This window comes from Caretta caretta, chromosome 10 (genome assembly GCF_965140235.1).
Source record: "Caretta caretta isolate rCarCar2 chromosome 10, rCarCar1.hap1, whole genome shotgun sequence".
Classification (NCBI taxonomy): domain Eukaryota; kingdom Metazoa; phylum Chordata; order Testudines; family Cheloniidae; genus Caretta; species Caretta caretta.
This window is the reverse complement of record NC_134215.1, coordinates 16,472,964-16,493,110: the sequence shown is the minus strand read 5'-3', so window position 1 is coordinate 16,493,110 and position 20,147 is coordinate 16,472,964. Positions and strand designations below refer to the sequence as shown.

The window sequence follows — 20,147 nt, the reverse complement described above, 5'->3', positions numbered from 1 at the left end:
GCCTGAATACTCATGTATCTCAGCAGACTCTAGTGTCAGCAACATGCGGGGGGGCCTGAGTCTGAGGATCAAACCCAGACCTTTGCTTGCGGGCTGGGCACTTTAAGGCATTAGATAGGGTGTTGGTCAGGAGAATCAAATCAGTTTGATGCCAGGAGTGATAATCAACTAACAAAAAGTGTAAATGTGTCCGTGTTTTAAAATAATACACACTCAAGCTTTCCCATGTTGCATCAATGTCAACGCAACTGTGTGAAAGTAATGCATCAGTTACTGAGATGTGATGTTTACATAGTGCACTAGCTACATGTTAGAATAATGAGTGTGGGATTTTAATGGTGCTGGAGAGCCTGAGAATGAAGAATTAAACTGTTTGAGATATGGCATGTTTACTGTACATTGCAGTGAGTCTTGCTCTTCCATCCCCACGTTTCTCAGGACAGCCGTTCCGAACATGAGCGCCAGTATTTACTCAGTCAGGGACATGGCATGGCAGAGAATACCGAGTTAATTAAATCTCCCAGGTAAAAACTTTGGTCTAGTATCCTACACAAGTCGCAGTAATGTTTGAATATTTGTCAGGTTGTCATATATATTATTAACAACAGTAGGTTGTTATGACGGAAATAATTTTTAAAAAATTGATCATTTTGTTTTCTCATAATTTTTGGTGGGGGTTTTGGGTTTTTTTGTATTTCACTCAGGCCAGAGAGTGAAACTAGTCATTGCCACTTTTTTTTTTGTTAAGCCAGATTAACTCTAGTTCTTATGCGCTAACACAGTTCTATAATGCAAGGATTACAAACGCAGCTGGGGAAGGTTTAAATCAAAACCAGAAACTATTAAATTTAAAAAAAAAAACCAAGAACTTTATTAATAATGAGTTTTACAAAACCTGTTTTATGATTTTTAATAGAGACTTAAAAGTACTTGACAGTGACTGTTTTTCAGCTTCAGATTTGCTTTTTGGTAGCTGTATGGGGAAAAGGTTTATATGGTGGTTACAGGACTCTGTTCAGGAAGCAATAATTAATGTGGTTTTCTTGTAATCTGGGGTAAGCAAGGCCCAATAGTGGGAAAGCAGCAGGACATGGTGTTTTGCACTCATGGTGTTGGTGGGTTATTTTTAAAATTTGGCATCTCATTGAACTGTCCTGTCTATGAAAAATTCCTAGGGCCAGATTCTGTCCTCAGTCACAGTGAAGTGGATGAGTACTGCACAGGTGGAATAGAGGAAAGAACCTGGCCTATTACTGTAGTATCTAAGGTACTTACTGTAGTACCTGAGTGCCTTGGAGTCTTTAATGTACTACCCTCACAACACTGCTGTGAGGTAGGGAAGTGCTATTATCCCCATTTTATAAATGGGGAACTGAGACACAAAGGGCGTGTCTACACTGCAATTAAAAACCCACGGCTTGTCCATGCCAGCTGACTTGGGCGAAGGGGCTGTGTCATTGTGGTGTAGATACTAGGGCTTGGGCAGCAGCATTAGCTCTGGGACCCTTTGCCTTGCAGGGTCCCAGAGACCGAGCTGTAGTTTGAGTCCAAACATCTACACTGCAATTAAACAGCCCTTAGCCTGAGACCTGCAAGCCCGAGTCAGCTGGTGCAGGCCAGTTGTAGGTGTCTAATTGCAGTGTAGACATGCTCTGAGAGGGTAAGTGACTTGCCCAAGGTCAGTAAATGTGTGGCAGAGCAGGGAATGGAATCCTGGTCTCCATAGTCCCAGTCTAGTGCACCGATGACTGCACCATCCTTCCTCACCTTAACTAAATTTAAGGAATGTGATCTAAAAATCTTTATCAGTTGTTACTGGTAACAGCATGAATTCAGTGATTTTGATTTCTTCCAACATGCTAAAAATCGTAGAAAGCAGTTGTAAGCAAATGTTCTCAGTGGATATAACTACAGTCTTCATACATTTCTCCAGCACTGAATTTCTTTGGAAAGGAAAAATGACCTTGGAAGCTAATATTTACTTTGTAGATTTCACATAAATAAGATTGCACTAAGCAGGAGATCATTGTACTTCAGCCTAGAAAATCCTAATGCAAGTATTTTAAGGCTGATACATTTTCTTTTCCATTAGTGAATACTTAATGATGCTGATGCCTCCGAATGTAGAAGAAGAGAAGTAAGTGTTTGCATGGAATGTCCTAACCTCACGTTGGCTGGATGTTGTAGTTCATTGGCTACAGTTCTGCTTGTTTATTTACAGAGACAAACCTGTGGCTCCAAGCAATGTGCTTTCTATGGCACAGCTGAGAACTTTACCCCTTGCTGATCAGATTAAGATCCTGATGAAGAATGGTATGTGATATTTTTAAAACATTTCACTTCCTCATGTCCTTTCATGACCTCAGACCTCCTTTTCCCTAAAATAAGTAGCCTTTCCTGGCAGTGTCTATGCTGTCGTCCTACAGGGCTGAGAGTCTCTATGGCCCTTTGTTTCTAGGGCTAAGTCTCAGGCTCTGAATAGCATCTCTTCCACTGCTGATTGAGTACGCCCATTGATCTAGAAGGGAAGATAGACACATGGCTGCTTGGAGAGCTGACACCTGCGATCTGGGCATGTGCAGCCAAAGGAGTACTCCTTGGAATAACTTCCACTCTAAGACCACTGCTGTTCCTTCCAGGACACACCTGTCTCTGTTGATCCACTGCTGGGTAGTGGAGACTAAGCATGAATTTTAGCTCAGAGTTTAATGCAGCAACCTGCCATTTTGGCTTTGTCCTTTCTCGGAAAGGTTTTCAGTAATATGTGCCTTCTGCATGTAGCCTGAGACAGCTTTAGCCCATCTTTCTGGAATTGCTAATGATGTGACAATAGCAAGTGCTAAAGTTTTTGTCTCTGGGTCTTACTGTCTTGTCAGATGACTCAATCTATTGCAAAAAATAGAATGGTATAGATGGTTTCTTTTATCAGTGTATTAATTTGGGATCAGTTAAGCCAATTAACTTACATACAACATTCCCTGACATGTTTTCAGTGAATATACAGACTGACTGAAATGGAGTGCTTCTTCAAAGTGCTTTTTATTTTTCGAGAGCTGTGAAATATTTTTGATTGCTGATTTCAGTGTAAACAGATGGGAGTCTTTTATATTAAAAAATAAAATCTGTGTATCCATTTTTTTAAAAAACAGAAGTCCTTCTATGAATCTAAATAAAACATTGAAAGCATCTTTAAAACAACTGTGTTTCATCTTTTCCTTTAGTGAAAGTAATGCCTTTTGCAAACCTCATGAGTTTATTGGGTTCTGGGATCGATTCTACTGCAGTTTTACGCTGTATACAGCAGGTGGCGATGCTGGTCCAGGGAAACTGGGTGGTAAAAAGGTACGCCTTCTGTTCTTTGTTGTCGTCAAATGTTAACGTTCCTGTTAGGAGTAGATCAGAACAATGACTTTGTATCCTTTACTAACATTTTGCTGCTGTAATGTAGCTGAAAGCACCAGTGTCTGAGCTCAAAAACCCAAGTTACTTAAATACTTGATTAAATACAATTCTTGTTACAGTAGTCTGTTATGCAGAAGACAAAGAGCTGATGTTAAATGATCACAGGGCAGAGGCTGAGCTATCTAAAATTGTATCGAACTGTGTGATAAGATCTGTTTTGTTTGTGTATTGAGCCACGTCAGTTTTTGGGAAGAAAAATCTTTATTCCCTCAGTATAGGAGTCATTACTGGTTTATTGCTGTTGTCACTGAGAGCTGGTCTCTGGAAGGGTTTATCCATTTGATAAGTTGAGAGTAGGTTGCTGGGTGCACCTCATGTTCATAAAATGGATCCTATTGTAGTCACCTTAATCTTTAATACAGTAGGGCATCCCAGCAACACTGCAGGTCTCAAATGCCATATCCTTTTCATCGACATGGGATATTACGTGCTGGGAATTGCACCCTCATCTTTAGGCCACATCTGTAATAAAGATGAGGGTGAACACTAGTCACGTTCATGTTCATTGGCACCCATTAGCCTGTGGACCACGCTTTGGCCACCCACGACCTGGGGCTGCAGCTGCTGCAGATTAGCCTGTAAAGTGACACAGATGCACTCTATCTTAAATCACTCCAGAAAGGAATGCTGTGAGCCGGATAATGCTGTATACAAGCTCCCAGAATGATGGCACGAGGGTGTTTATGTTGTAGCAGTTGCTAGTACTGTTTTATGTGTGTCCGTGGTTGTTACAATACCTTCATCTTCCAACAGAAAAAAAGTGTTGGAAGTGTAAGATTAGCCTAATAGAGCCTTTTATTGTGAGGGTGGAAAAACAGCTTTTGCCCTGATCAGCTGTGTGGCGTGAAACCCATGATCAGGAGTGACCTTGGGGCTATGGAGAGCATTTATGATGGTGGATGTAATTTAATTAGTCCCCCAGTCTGAATGGGATGGCGTGTTAAGTGCCCCAGCTGATGGAATTTATAGCATCTCTTACTTAAAATACTTGAGTATTAAATTAGAATAAAAATAAACTAAGTCCGGTTTATAAATGTTTTGGCTCATGTTACCTTTGGGGTTGTGTGGGGAAGCCATGTAGCCCAAAGCATGTGATGACACACTTTTGTACATGTGTGCATTAAGGAAATTCACACTGATGTAGCTAAGCTGGGGCAGACCCCTAACGTAGATGTGCTGTACCAGCATACAGTTTACATCTGTGCATCTTATTTCTGTTTGTTACCAGAAAAAACTTCACTGGTCTAAGCCCCTCTTTGCACTAGTGTGAACTGCGCTGATGTAGCCACTCCAGTGTGAATTCTCTTGATGCAGACGGGGCTTTAACTTCATTGGAATTTGTGTAAAGCCTGCAAACTTGGCTGGATGAAAGGTGTCTTTTGACCAATGAATGGACGCGTATACAGGGCATATACACTCTGTTAAAAATCCTCACTGATAATATTTAGTTGCAATGCATCATAATTAATTAATTATTTCCTCTTTTAATTAACAGCGATGTCCTCTATCCAAAAGATACCTCTAGCCCACACAGTGGAGTCCCTGCAGAAGTGCTTTGCAGGGGAAGAGACTTTGTTGTAAGTATAGATACGCTCTGTTTGTTTTCCAGTGCCAAAACCCAAATAAGATGAAGTTGGCATAACTGACCACATCATTGCTAATCTGTACTGTTCTTCTGTGATCTGAGGTTTGTTCCAAAGAAATAATCTCTAAATTACTCCTGAAGATTTTGTTGAAGGAGTTAAGAGAATCAACATGGAAATATATTGATTGTCACTTGCTAGTCATGTGATTGATTGACGGGTGTCAGTCAGATCTAGGTGTCAGATCATCTACCTAATAACAGTTATCACATTTTAAAATATGACACAAAGCCGCCATCATGCTAACCCACTTAATGGCAGGCTCTGCAGAGAGGCTGATGGAGGCTGAACAGCCTATCACCCTCAGAGGTGGTCCCTCTAGGGCAGAACTGAAGGACCTTTGCAGGGAGATGCTAGGGACGCACTGTACTTGCTATGCGTGCCCTGTTGTTCAGTAAAAGGGCTTCGCTCCCAGAGCTGCTGATCTAGCACCTTTCATGAACAATAAGTGCAAATATAAATTATGAGTACAGGACACACACACACACTCTATCTATAAACCCCAGCAGGGAACAGACACTAGAGACCGCGTTTGTCTTTACAAACAATCTAAGGAGAACTAATCCCAAAATAACTTCAACATTTGCCATGCTCTGTGGCTTCCATCTCTAATGGACAGATACAAGCATGTGTGTGACCCTGTCATTTTCCTATTAGAGCTGATCACTCTGATGTTTGCACTCTGCTTAGTTTCTCTCCTGGGCGGTCAGCTGCTGTAAGATTAGTCTCTGTGTGAGCCCAAACTGACGGTAATTAAAATTGACTTTCTGACACATCTTGAAAGCTGCTCAATGTGCTGCCATATAGGAGACCCAGATTCAGGGGTAACTCTTATTCCCGGAGGCATGGGAAAGAGGCAGTGCCCGAGAGTATTGCATTTGAAGTTTTGGGGATTCTGGGGACCAAAACCACTACTGCACTTAGCTGAGTAGTGGAGCAGCAATAATGCTAGGCCCAGAGGAGGTGGCATGTTCAGCAGTCTGGTTGAATAGAGAGTGGCCTGTGGGAAAGCTGGCAGTTTTGGACCGATGAATAGTTGCAAGAAGGGTATGTTCTCAATTGTCTCCTTTACTGGAGTCAGTGATAGCTTGTGGTTTTAAAGACGTGTGTGCTAGTGCATTGGGGCAGCTGTGTCGATTAGTATGTAGGGGGAGAGAAGCTGAAGAAGGTGAAAGGACATACAGAAACAGCCCAGTTGCTCTTGATTTTTTACGCCCTAGGCTGTGACAGGGCAGAGAGTGGGGAGGGAGGAATTGGTAGCAACGAGGGTTTAAATTCCTGCCCCCAACCCTCCAAAATGTATTAAAACCTCCATAAACTGAACTGGCCCAAGCTTGTGTGTGTGTGTGTGTGTGTGTGTGTGGAGTGGGGGCAGTGGGTAGGAATCTAAGTGATTGTAATGTACTGGTGCAGGCATGCTCACCATACTTCCTTTTACGGTGATGGGTGCTGTAGAAAGGACTAAGAGAGAGGATGGGAGTCCTGCACTGGTTGACATATAAAAAGGATATAAACTTCACTGTTAGTGACAGCTCATGGAGATTTCCTCTTGGGCAAGTGGCAAAACACATGGTTTTGGAGCAGAACATTCCGAGTGCTACCCCTGATGATGCTTGTAAAGTCACAGAATAACAATGAGCTTCCTCAATATTCGTTAGGTTTTTGTCATGTTTGTTTGTTTGTTTTTTTTTAAACCATGTTTGATGTAAATTTCAGAGGATCTAAGTGCAATTTCCGCCACAGCTTCACCAAGGCAAATCTTGGATTTCGCTAGAACTTTTGTTTTTGTGTCCTTTCTTATCATTCAAGGAAAATGTCTACAGGAATAGACCATGCCAGGTCTGTATTTGCCCCAGTTGACCCACTTGCCTGGCTGAGAATTGCCCACCCCTGCATTCTTGAAAGGTTCCTGGTTTCTGGTTATGCCGTTGTCACAACAGTGCATCTGTTCTTTAGTAATGCAGCTTCCTAAAATATGTCTCCCTGCCCCCCCTCTTTATTTCCCCCAGATGTGGAAGTTTACACAGGATCGCTGGGTCGTGCGAAAGGAAGTGGCCACAGTCACAAAAGTGAGTAACAATTTTTTCTAAACCAGGGGCATATGATAAGCAGTGGGAATTGTCAATAGCTGCATTTGTGGCTAATTCACACTGATGCTTGCCTTTCCTCCTAGCACCGCACACAGTGGTGACCCATTTTACTGCTGACTTTAGGACATTACCTGACACATTTCACTGCTAATTCCCATTATTGCTAACCTAGGACAGTGTTGCTTCAGATGTGTACTGCATAGTGGAGACCGCAAATGCATGACGAATCAAAACATTCATCCTCCTCAGGGGAGGGTAGCTCTTAATTGCTTAAGAGCAACTCAGGCACCTGATCGCTGAATCATCTGCTCAAGCACGTTAGTATCTGTAAAGTAAATGGGATTAAAAGTGAAAAAGCACTGTAAGGATTTAAAAAAAAATCACACAAAATAAAATGACAGAATGAGTTAATTTTATGTAGGGATTTAATAATCTTGCATTCTGAAATTTTCTAATGCACTTTGCCAGCGGTGGAGATGGATGTGTACCTAGAGGGTTGCTTCACCTATAGCTGAAATGCAGCCGCCTCTGGGCTTTTAACAGCAACCAAGAAGTCTAAACTTCAGAGAACGCTTAGATATGTGGAATATAATTATCCACAGTGCAGTTTGTTCAGGATATTGGGGATAACTCCCCTAGTTTTGCAAAAAGTGCTGCAGACTATTTAACTACTTCTTAGCTTTAGGTCCCTTCTGAAATATGGTCCCTCCTGGTACTGACTCAGAGGGAAGACCATCTCCTGTTGAATTGCCAGGAGACTGCTTTTCTTGGCAGTCTCCTACCCAAACCTTAATCCAGCCCAACTCTTCTTATTTGGTGATATCACAGCCCAGGTTTGTATGGCTGCAGGTGTGGTTTCCCTGACCTGTTACACTTCTTTCTTTCTTTCAGCTTTGCCCGGAAGATGTGAAGGACTTCTTAGAGCACATGTCTATTGCAAGAATAAACAAAGGCTGGGAATTCTTGCTCCCTTATGATGAAGACTTTGTTAAAAAGCATCCAGATGTGGTTCAGAGGCAGAATATGCTGTGGATGGGCATTCAGGCCAAGTAAATGATTTGCTTTCTTCTGGGGGATAAATTAAAGACGTACAAGTACCAACTGTCCCATGACTATAGATTGTAGCATGGTAGTATTTTGATCTGCACTTCCTCTATATGTCCCTTTTAAAGGGCAGTTATATGATGGGACTGTTCCATGGTTCCCAATTTCACTGGGCCATTGACCATCTCCAAATGCTTTAGCCTTTCAAAAATGCCAAAGGAGCTAAAGCCGAAATGTCTGTGTTCGGGTGTAGGAATGCCAAACTAAAAAAAAATACTCCTTGTGTATTTTCTCTTGAATTTCAGATTAGAAAAGGTCTATAATCTATTAAAGGAACATTTGACACCAAAGAAACAAGATGGACAATCAGGTATACTAATGGTTAAGATCATTATGAAATATACTCTCCTGTTTGTGTTTCTAGTGTAATTTCTGTGCGTCACTTCTTTTTTGGGGGGGAGGGGGGATGAGTCTGCAGTTTCCCTTTTGATTGTTTGGGGCAGATTCTGGGCTACATTAAGGTGAGCTTAAACCACCAGGGTGGGACAAGGCAACCTTAAAACTGCCATATAGGCACAACTGAGGATTCCCCAGCGCAGAGAATTCATGTGTGTAATAGACTCTACTTCCTCATTAAGGGCAGCGCAGTTGTCAGAGTTATTCTCACCATTGTGATAGCCCCATAGTTTATAAACCCGTGGAAATTAGCAGCTCCCCTACTCTGTTCTGCCATGGGTGATGGTTAAGCTATTAGTGAAGAATTAGTTTAACAGGGGGTCTAAGGAGGTACAAGGCCTTCTCTTTTCAAGGTGATTCTCCACCATTGCAGCCAGTGAAAGTTTAAAGCAGCTGTTCTGTAATCATAAGAGGTTATGAAAACTTGAGATTCCAGGGAGTTTGAGCTAAGTACTTGGTTATTTACCAGACATTGGAGTCCATGGAGACTGCAAGCAGAACTGACAAATGGACACATGAATACATTTCAATACCCTCTATCTTATCTGCTGAGAAGGATTAGGTGTTGGGTTATTTGGAAAAGAATTAGTAGGCCTAATGGCATAGAAGATAAGTATGTGCTGAGTACGTGCATGCAGTTTACTATAAAACATAGTGTACTTTATCTTACTCCCTTGGTACTGAAACTTGCAATTCCTCTGTCACACCCCCATTTGCTGAGAATGGATGTACAAAGGTGGCCGGGATTAGGGAGGGAGAGGACTCCCCATTTCCAGACTCTGTAGTTACTACAGAAAAGGGGTTCTCGATCTCTTTCGTGCTATGGACCATATCCTAATAGAGAAGGTCTGCTGGATTCACCACCTTCCCTCTGATCAGCGGTCACTCAAATCACTTTCCCATCCATTCTCCCATTTGCAAGCATGCAACATCCTGTGTAGTAGCTATAGCAATTGCTGCAGCTGGTTTTCTCCTTGCAGCAATTCTATGGGCATCCAGCCTCTCTTGAAAAATCTTCTCTTACAAAGATGTCGGGAGTCTAGGGGTGCAAGCAGAAATGTGTGTGCAGTTGTATGTGCAATTCCTGATTCACACAGGGCTCTAAGACTCACACAAGCATGTTTTCCCGTGGCCGTGGGCTTGATACTTCTGAAAAGTCAAGCCCTAAGTATCTTGCTAGCAGTTATTGAAATTTTTCTCTGCTTGTTCAATTATTTTAAAAACAAAATCTAGTCTGAAATCACTTTGGGGTCTTGGATCTCTGGAGTAAACTTTGTTCAGTGCCGTTAATTCACTAAGGTCTGTTTAATAAATATACTGTAGAATTAATGTCCAAGATTCTCTAACAGTGTTTTACTCTTATATCTTACTAGCTCACCCACTTCTGGTTTCTGGGGAACAAAGGGTCAATATAGCTAAAGCAAAAGTCAAACAGAACTATGGGCTGCTGGAGAAAGAGTTACAAAAGAAAAAGGCAGAGAGCAAAGCCAATGACTCTCCATCCAAGATGGATATTTCCAATGTCTGCATTAAAGAGGAGCCTTTGAGCGACGAGGAGCCTATGGACGCGTCCACCTATGAGAGTATGAACAATGGCATGGTCAATGGGATCCATTCAGAGGAAAACTCCATGGACTCGTTAAACGGCCACTTGCCAGGCGGGTGCATGGATCGAGTTGCACAGGAACTGAAAGCGTTTGTGATGAAGACGTTTAAGAAACAGTTTGTTCTCACTCTGAGTGAGCTTAAACGGTTATTTAATCTTCACTTAGCCAGTCTGCCCCCGGGACACACATTGTTTAGTGGCATTTCAGATAAAATGTTACAAGACATGGTATTGGACACTGGCTGCAAACAGATTTTGGTGCCTGTAAGTATCCTCTTTATATTGTACACGTCGGGAAGGGCACACGTGCTGAGTGGCTGGGGTGCTTTTAAACATACTGTGACCTACACAGTGCATCCACACTGTGTGGCTGGGACAGATATCCCTCTGAGCAGCTGCCTCTTGGCCCATTGAAGATGGGGCTTTGGCTGGCTGACTTCCTGCTTCCCATAATCCTTGCTTGAGTGCTGGCCCCCTACAGTGCTCTCCTGGTCCGCATAAAGAAACTCACAGGTACAGCTTCCTATGGACTGGACCCCAGTGCTTCACTAGTTGTTATCCTCACGATTCCACGAAGCAGTCTGAAGTGATCCAAATCCCAGGTCCATTTGCTGTAGCCAGGGCTGTACAAGCTCCCTGTTCTCAGGGCTGCTGTGGAAGGAACAATGGTATCTGTTATCTCAGGGGCGCAGGACACACCTGGCAATACAACAAGTGGCTGGGAAAAATATAGCAGGAGTCACATGCTGTGCCTGTGCCACGTTCCTTTGGTCAATGGCTGTTAAATTTCCTTTTCTTGTAGGCGTTTCTGTGGCTGCTATAAAGACAGGGAAATGTTTGTATGTTTGAGAGTTAGGACTTCCTGCAGCACTGTGTGAAAATAGCTCAATTAGTGGAGGGAAGAGAGCTACCATTGTAGTGAATGCAGAGAGAGTCTAAGGGTGAAACCAGTTTACAAGCCAGGTAGCAGTCCTGGTCAGTTTGCAGCTAGGGAGAGAACTTGCAGTCCACTGCCTTTTGGGGGAGAGAAAAAGAGAAGGGACAGCTGCTTGAAGGAGGAGGCAGGACAAAGGTCAGGAGGAGGACTGAGTGAGGGGAGCAGGAAATAATTCAGAAGTAGTACTAGAGCATGGGAATTAAGACTCAGCTAAGGAACAAGGCCTGTTGCGGGGAGGTAGGAATACTATAGTATGGTGGCCATGCATGCATGGTAGGTATACAGTGTGGCAGCTGGGAGGTAAGTAATGGACTTGAAATGCTTCTAGAGAAAGTCCCCAATTAAATGATTTCTTCTCCCTTCTGCCCGGTGACTTCTAAATCCCTGCTCATCCTGGCTGGTTTTCCACCTGGAGCCTCGTCCTGTGGCTGTTTCAGGGTCTCGCTTTCTTTCATGTGATGTGGCTGCACATACTGCGAATGTTAATTAGCTGAGGCCATTGCTGGTGCGGTCATTTCTTCAGGTTGGGTTGGTTTTGAAACTTTGTAAATTACTTCATTATATTATTACTTAAACTTCATGGGGAAGGAGGTGAACATACTGTTTTTTAAAAAACAACTCCCGAGGAAGCTGGACAGCAAGAGGGAATTGCCTCTCTCCTGTGGAACATGTAACAGAAGCTTTAAATATAGAACCTGACTTAAATCCGGACATTCCCTACTGAAGGGACAGTGTGGAGGCTTTTAGGCCCATCCAGCCCACCAGAGCGTGGCATCTGTTGTCTAATGTTGGCTGCAAGTGCATTGGTCATTCCTAGAAGCACACGGCTTATCATGAGCCTTGTTACAAATCCCACTGTTTAGATAAAGGGACCCTGCACTGCTGCAATCACCAGCATAAATCCTTTCCACCAGGAGCCCCTTCCCCTGCCTCTCGCAGAGGGGGTTGAGATTAGTTGTGGTGTGTTTACACTCACCAAACACTCCATGTGGACATAGGGCTTTCTTGGGCATGGGCTGCGTCCCTTGGTGGATCCGTTGGAACCCAAGACCTTCTTAGCAGTGCAAGGACCTTTCATTTTATCACTTGATGCAATAATTACATGTTAATTTTCTGTAATGAAGTTGCTCCAGTGATTAAAAACTAATGAACTGAGGTAATGAAAACAATGCCCTCCAGGAGGGGTGCAGTCAAACTGCCACATCACAGAAAATGCATTGCTGAAAACTTGGTTAAAGCCTTTACCAGTTCTCTCCCATAGAAATGAAGGATTTACTGACTCTGACCCGATGCGCTTAGAGTGCAAGTTAGTCTAATGGTTGCTGTGTCTTTGTACTAGAATCCACTGAGACGCTGCTTGCTGCAATCGAAGCCGTTAGGCACCTATTGCGGAGGTACTTTGCTTGCTCATACTTGGTACCATTGTAATATCTTCAAGCCAAAAGAAATGCTCCGTCATTAGCACAGTGGTGGGATCCAGAGAGCGAGTCTTGGGTAGACCTACACTTGAATGCAATTGGCTGTTTCCTTTAACCTAAGATTCCAGGCAATCTGACAGTCCAGGACAGGCTAGGGCAAGGGAAAGGAAGCCTTGAACAAATAGTTTTGCTGCATAGTCACATTCAGCACTCACACTTGGAGTGAGCCTCTGTTTGAAGTTCCACAGTGCCATGGGGAGGATGTTTGCACACAAGGAAAATCCATTAACCTCTTTGAGTAGTGGCACCCTTCCCCCTCTTAGGGTTGCTGCCTTCTCTCACTAGGATCCCTTTCCTAGGTCTTTGAAGGGCACTGGAGGGCCACTCCACCTTCCTTGTGTCTTGATGGAAGCCCTGTAGGAAGGACTGCTGGCCTCTGCCCAAATCCTGAGGCGGGTCGATGTACTGGGATTAGCAGGAGAGTGAGATGATCTTGGTAATAGTGTCTTGCAGACGCTTCATGAAGGGGGAAGATGAGAAGTTTATTTATTTATTTTTAGCTCCCAGTCATCTGTTTCCTTGGAGGCATTCCGGCTGCTGAGGCTTGGTAAAACCACATTGGCTTAGAACCAGAGTTCCTGAGTGGCCAAGATAAATGCAGGCGTGGTAGTGTGATTGGGTCAGGGAAAGAGCATCTTGCAGTACAGGTCTGTTTCAGAGCTCTGTCAGACAAAGGAGAGCAAGTGATATGTAACACAGTGTTGGAATAAACACTTCTTGCTCCACGCATTGTCCCTCTCTCAGGCCTTGATCATAATTCATTTTCCTGTGAGAATCTGATGTCTGCTTTTATCTGTGGGATATGCATACCATAGGAGGCCAGCCTTTATTAGCCAGCATTCCTTTGAGGAGAGAAAAGTCTGAAGTGTCAAGAGATTCTAAAGTTTGTTAAAATGTACATGATGTGTCTCACGATATTGGAGCAATGCAGGATTCTGAGCTGTTAATCTCACCAGGTACCTCCTACCAAACAACAACTTTCCTCTTTACAGTAAGAGTATAAATTAAGTGTGAATGTAAAGACTAGGATTTCTGGCACAGTCATCCAGGGCTTTCATCTAAGCCTGTGAGGGATGGGAGGAAAGGTATGTTTTGTACCGGCTAACCATTAAGTGTGACAAGAAATGGAATGGAACAAATGATCATCCCTGTGCCATAGGGTAGGGAATCTGAATGGGTTTGTTCGCCTCTGATGGTTGATTTTGAAAATTAGGTTGTCATTGGCAAGGAATGAATTATTAGTGACCTGAAGGAGGAACTATGTCAAGAGTCAGAGCATGCTCTGAGGGAAGATGTTGGGGCTAAGAGAGAGGTTTTTTATTTTTCCATGTAAGCATTTGTATGGTGTGTGAGTGGTGAGGTGGGGGCTGCTGCATCGCTTGTGAGGTGGAGAGCGGCATGAGGGCATGGCAGCTGAGAAAAACCAAAGGCTTGTTTCCCTGCGTGGGTGCTTGAAATTAAACGTGTTTCATTTTCTGAGTCTGCTGGCTTCACAAGCAGTTTACTGTTCATTCTTGTGGGATTGTGTAGCCTGCCCACAAGACAGAAATGATGGGTGTTTCAGCAATGCCATATTTTTCCCTCACCCTGTGTTGGGTACAGTTTTCCCATGCTTTTGGTGGCTCCAGGAGTGACAATTGAATATCTGTCTAATCTAAACTTTCTACTGTATCTCTCTATCTATTTATTTATATATGTGTATAACTGTAGCACCTAGGCACCCTAAAAACTGCCATAGTCCATGTAAAAACTTCTAGAAAGAGTGAAATCCTACTTCGTGCAATAGCAGAGAACAGCTCAGAGCAACTTTTAGCATAGAAGCAAATGTGTGTGTCAGTCGCTGCTTACAGAGAGAACTAAATGTTTTGATGCCGTGAAATATCCTTTAACATTCAGGCACAGGCATTGCTCTCTGTGTTTAGCAGTTGCATCCAAAGGGTGAAATCCCCCCACTGCCCATGCCTCAGTGGCAGAGAGCCTGCACAAGCCCTGTGTGCTAGTTAATGCCCACTTACACCCTCAAAACAAAGTTTAAGCAGTTCATAGGCACTGTGGGTGGACCCTTAGTGCATGAGTGAATTTCACTAATAGTGAATAAAGGTGCTGATCAAACATGGCTTTGGCTTAATTGGGGCAATATAAGGCTGCTGAAGTGTTCCTGGAGCTTCCAACATTCACTCATTGAAGATGATGTGTTTTAACAGCCTGTAACTAAAATTAAAGCAACCACCCTGACTGGTGCAAACTGTTCTTAGTTTCCCCCACAGATTCATGCTGTTTCACCGGATGAATTAAAGGTTTATGCACTTTGGGAAGCTGGTGACATTTACGACCAGGTAAAGGCAAACATGGCTGTAAATCTAGCCAAGTCATTCCCAGATTACTGGTTGCTGGGAGCTTGGTATTATTTGCATTCTTGCTTTTAAAAGTGATACAACGGGCTGTCTCCCCCTCTCCCATGACCCCCCTCTTCCCCCCCCTTGGAGTCTGGTTTCCAGTGCCAAGCTACTCCAAGCTGGGAGGCAGTGCTCAGTCCACAGTAGTGATGATTGCTTCACTGGGGTATGGGAGAGCGGACAGAAGCAATAACATACGCTGCTCATTAAACACTAGTGTAAATAGCTTTGTAGACGTGAGTAGCACCAGTTTGCTGCTCCATTCAAACCAGGCCTTAGAGCATATTAAACTGTTCCTTGCTGTTTAAAAAGTCAGCATTATCCAATAGTTACCCTATGGCGGTACCTGAGAGGTCTGAATTTCCTTATAGCTAGAATGGGAAGTAACTGTGGCACTTGTGGGCATCCACTGACTTTTTAATTGTTACTACTGTAAATTGAGCGTAATGGGACATAAGGAAGCAGAAAGTCCATGCTCACAATATAAAACAATTTTCACAGGAAAGACCCACAGCAGCATGCTCTAGATGTTCGTTATAGAGAATCTAGTCCAGTGGAGTGAGCAGAAGGCCAGGAACTCCTGAGTTCTAAGCTTAGCTCAAATTCTAGCTCCATTAATTAAACTGTCTCTGCCTCAGTTTCTCTCTGTATAAGGGGGATAATACCTTCCTCAGAAGGGTGTTGCAGGACTTAATTAGCAAACGTTTATACAATGATTTGAATACAGAAATACACTGTACATGCTAAGTATCATTCTTATACTTGCTATGGTTCTAGCATGCTAGTATGGGACTGTTTGGAGAGGGATTTACTAAGGAAGATTTCTTTAACACAGTTCAGCGAACGTGTTGTGCCAAATGATGTACCTCAAAGCTTGTTTGGAGCCGACCGTGGTTTTCTCGTTTCATGTTTGGAAATATAATGCAGATAATTTTTCTCTTGTGTGTTAAAATAAACTTTTGTTTTAAAGCATCGGCAGGTTTTGCTTAAAATCTTTACCAAAAATTATCGAGTGCGCAGGAACATCATCCAGCATCAGTTGAGCCAAGAATGTGGAGAGGATCTAAATAAACAGGATGTGGATAGAGTGATAAAGGTAATTCATCAGGTTTAAAAATCATGTACAAAGCTCCTGTTTAACGGTGGTTTTGATACAGTCAGTACCAGAGCTTTTAATATATTGGCTTCACAGAAAGGACCATATTCTGTCTGGAGTTACACAAAATGATGGTATTGCTAGTGTGGTTTCTGTTTTCAAGTGGATAGGGCCTTATTTTCAATCTGTTTGATATAAAATATACTTGTTACAGTCTTCCTTTTTACCAAAGGGCACTGACTTTTGAATCCATCATCATATGATGTTATCCCAACAAATCTTTTTCTGATGTGGGCTAACAATTAATACAAAGTGTAATAAATGTACTTTCATGATTATTATTAAATGGTATTGTGTTAAACGTTAAGGGGAAAATTTTCAGCATGACCTGTTGTGAGCTTAGACATGGGATTTCCATTAACATTAACGGAAGTTGGTAAGAACAGTCCTCACACATCAAATTAAAAATACATCCTCTTACTCTCAAGGAGAGCTTACAGTTACCTAAGCAGCAATCAGCAACAACAACAAAACCCTTTATCAGTTAAAATATTTTATGAAAGAATGTTTACCAGTTTAACCCTCATGTATGCTCTGCCTTTGGAAGAGCCACCCATTGTTTGTAAGGTGTTGCGAGACATACAGGGAATGTCTGGAGGGCAATACAGGCGTTGATTAACATGTATTAAAGTGGTATGGTGTTGCTAAATAGAAATCCACCAACTCCTATAACTTTTAAATAATTATTGCTAGGAATTGGGTCACTCTGGCCCTAATTTCAGTAAATTATGTGTTTAAATGCTTTGCAGAATCCAGACCTGTATTGTAGATTTAATTGTGCATTGGAAAGATTAGGGTTCTGTTGCTTTGATAATATGCAGTTTGGCTTTATTCAGTGTCTCTGGTCTTGATTAGAAGAATCTGGTCTTAATATTCAAGATAAACCTAAAGCATGTTGAGCCTGTTCAGTTTAACACACACTGCTGGTGCAGGCAGATTTTTAAGAAGATAGGTGTGCCCAAACAACATATGTGCACATTTTCATGATGCAGCTCTTTAAGGAGTGTATCTGTGTAGGAAGTAAATGCACTTTAAGCCACGCAGCTTGTGCATCTGTATCACATGCCCAGAACTGGTGCGGGGTGGTGTCTGTCTTCATTTTCCCCTGAATACAAGTGAGTCAGAGCAGTGCATGAAAGAATCAGGAATAAGTCTGGAACGTATGATTAAAATCTTGGTCTGCAGATATGTCAACCCCTCTTTTCAGCTTGCTAGTTTCCTTTCTTTAACATTGAGTAATTGCAGTGTACTAGGCTTCTGTGGTCTGAAAGGTCTAGTACAGGGGTGGGCAAAATTTTTGGTCTGAGGGCCACATCTGGGTGGTGAAATGGCATGCGGGGAAGGGGGTTGGGGTGTGGTGTGCAGGAAGGGGCTCAGGGCAAGGGGTTGGGGCAGAGGAGGGGTGCGGGTTGTATGAGGGGGCTCAGGGAAGGGGGTTGGTGTGCAAGGTGCAGCAAGGGCTCAGGGCAGGGGGTTGGGGTGCAGGCTGCGGCAGGGGATTGGGGTCCAGGGAGGGGTGAGGGCTATGGCAGGGGGCTCACGACAGGGAGTTGGGGTCAGGGTGCAGCAGGGAGTTGGGGTGTGGGGTGCGGGAGGGGTTCAGGCTCTGGCCCGGTGCCGCTTACCCGGGGTGGCAGCTGCATGCACTGGGGCTAGGGCAGGTTCCCGGCCCCGCGCCGCTCCCAGAAACGGCTGGCACCGTGTTCCTTCGGCTCCTGGTGGGGGCGGGCAGAGAGCTCTGTGCATTGCTCTTGCCTGTGGCTACTTCCCCCAAAGCTCCCATTGGCTGTGGTTCCCAGCCAATGGGAGCTTCGGGGAAGGTACTCACAGGAAAGACTAAGGCATGGAGCCCTCTGCCCCCTTCTGCAGGGATGTGGTGCCGGTGAGAGGCCCGGGGCCCGTAGCGCCACTGGGGTGGCAATCCTGCGGGCTGCATCCAGCCCACAAGCCATAGTTTGCCCATCCCGGTCTAGTAACTTACAACAAAACAAAAACTCCTTTCCCTTAAAGCTGTGTGTTTTCAGTCATAAGGGGTACATCAGCTCTTGTTGAATTTACCTACCGTAGAGTGTGTGTAAAATGAAAATTCAACACCGTTGATGCTCACTAAAAACAAAACACTTAGTTCATGTAGATGCCTCAGGTATCCTGAAAATATTTGTCAGGTGTGTAGTTAATAATTTGGTCAAAATATAATCCAGTGGTTTAACAGTTTAACTCTGAAAGGGTTTGATTCTGCACTGTTGCCTTTGGTGATTGGCTGTTCTTTCCTTTCTGTTTGGCTGACCACCCCCAACAAACACACACACAAAAATTGTGTAACTAACATGTTCCCATCACGTTGTTCACTCTGCTTGTGTGGTTCTGTCCCTTACCACCCACTGTGTGCCTGTCTTGTCTGTTTAGATTGTATGCTCTTTGGGCACAGTCAATCCTGTGGAACTTGTTGCTGGGGGATGTTGTGAAGGTCAAAACTATAACTGGGTTCAAAAAAGAATTACATAACAACAACCATACTGGATCAGACCAAAGTCCATCTAGCCCAGTATCTTGTCCTCCGACAGTGGCCAATGTCAGGTGCCCCAGAGGGAATGAACAGAACAGTTAATCATCAAGTAATCCATCCCCCGTTGCCCATTCCTGACTTCTGGCAAACAGAGGCTTGGGACACCATCCCTGTCCATCCTGGCTAATAGCCACTGATGGATCTATCCTCCATGAACTTTGGTTCTTTTTTGAATCCTGTTTATAGTCTTGGCCTTCACAACATCTTCTGGCAAGGAGTTCCACGGGTTGACTGGGCGTTGTGTGAAAAGTTCATGGAGGATAGGTTCATCAATGGCTATCAGCCAGGATGGTCAGGGTTGCAACCCCATGCTCTGGGTGTCCCTAAGACTCTGATTAGCAGACGTTGGGATTGTATGGGAAGGGATAGATCCCTTGTTCATTCCCTCTGAAGTATCTGGCATCGGCCACTGTCGTAAGACCGGATACTGAGCTAGATGGACCATTGGTCTGAGCCAGTATGGCCATTCTTATGTAGGGACTGTCTGCTACTCTGTGTTTGTATAGCACCTACTACAATGGGACCCTGTTCTTGGTTGGTCTTTAGGGACAATCATAACAATAAATTACAGATTTAAAAGGCCCCGTTCAACCAATGGGTTGCAATCTTGCAACCCTGACTTGTGGAATTAGTCCTATTAGGATTGCTGGATCCCATCCCATGGTTTAACTAGTCTGTTCTGAGCCATGGGAAAAGTTTTAATTGGTCTAGTATTCCTAGTACCATCATAGTTAAGGTAGGGTTCATGGGCCAGATTCTGCCCTGCTGTAAATGGGTACAGTATGTGCACCAATGTTGCTACTATACACTTTTGATTTTTACATTTTGTGTCTGCTTCTTGGAATCTGTTGTGATTTGGGAGCTTTCTGCCTCTAAGGCTGATCAGTAATACTCTAACACTAGACTTTTCAGCATTAGTAACTGCTTTTCCCATTCTCCCCAGGACTGCTGTGTAAGCCATGCTGGAATGTGGTACCTTAAAGGGACAGTGCAGTCTTGACAACAGTGGTGAGCTTTTCATTCCGTTATCTCCAGGACAGAGGAGGAAAACTGCAGTGGGCATAGACAGAATAATGCCTTTGCTTCAGGGAGCAAGGGGAGAATCTGACCTACTTGTGGCCACATGGGCACTGCAGAAAGACGGTTAGTGATGTCAACATTCACGCACTTGTTTGCATGGCCGCCTAAACACAAAGAGCATCGAGGAAGAAAAATGTGGGACCCTATCTGCAATTTGATGAATTTGGGATTCCTAATGTATTTTGCTTCTCATTATTTCATTCTAATAAAATAAAAACATATACTGACACAGA

The 20,147-nt window shown here is 43.6% G+C and overlaps 1 protein-coding gene across 2 annotated transcripts in view; it reads left to right on the top strand.

Moving 5' to 3' along the window:
- Nucleotides 1-20,147, top strand: part of POLR3E (RNA polymerase III subunit E) — a 36,911-nt gene extending 16,764 nt beyond the window's left edge. For both annotated transcript variants that reach the window (XM_048866072.2, XM_048866071.2), the window contains 12 exons: nt 439-524; nt 2,093-2,137; nt 2,222-2,313; nt 3,222-3,342; nt 4,958-5,039; nt 7,115-7,174; nt 8,087-8,244; nt 8,545-8,609; nt 10,069-10,565; nt 14,972-15,052; nt 16,083-16,208; nt 19,778-20,147. In XM_048866072.2, the coding sequence (XP_048722029.1) occupies nt 439-524; nt 2,093-2,137; nt 2,222-2,313; nt 3,222-3,342; nt 4,958-5,039; nt 7,115-7,174; nt 8,087-8,244; nt 8,545-8,609; nt 10,069-10,565; nt 14,972-15,052; nt 16,083-16,208; nt 19,778-19,834 (1,470 nt within the window). In that variant the 3' untranslated portion in view covers nt 19,835-20,147. The remainder of the gene's footprint in view (nt 1-438; nt 525-2,092; nt 2,138-2,221; nt 2,314-3,221; nt 3,343-4,957; nt 5,040-7,114; nt 7,175-8,086; nt 8,245-8,544; nt 8,610-10,068; nt 10,566-14,971; nt 15,053-16,082; nt 16,209-19,777) is intronic.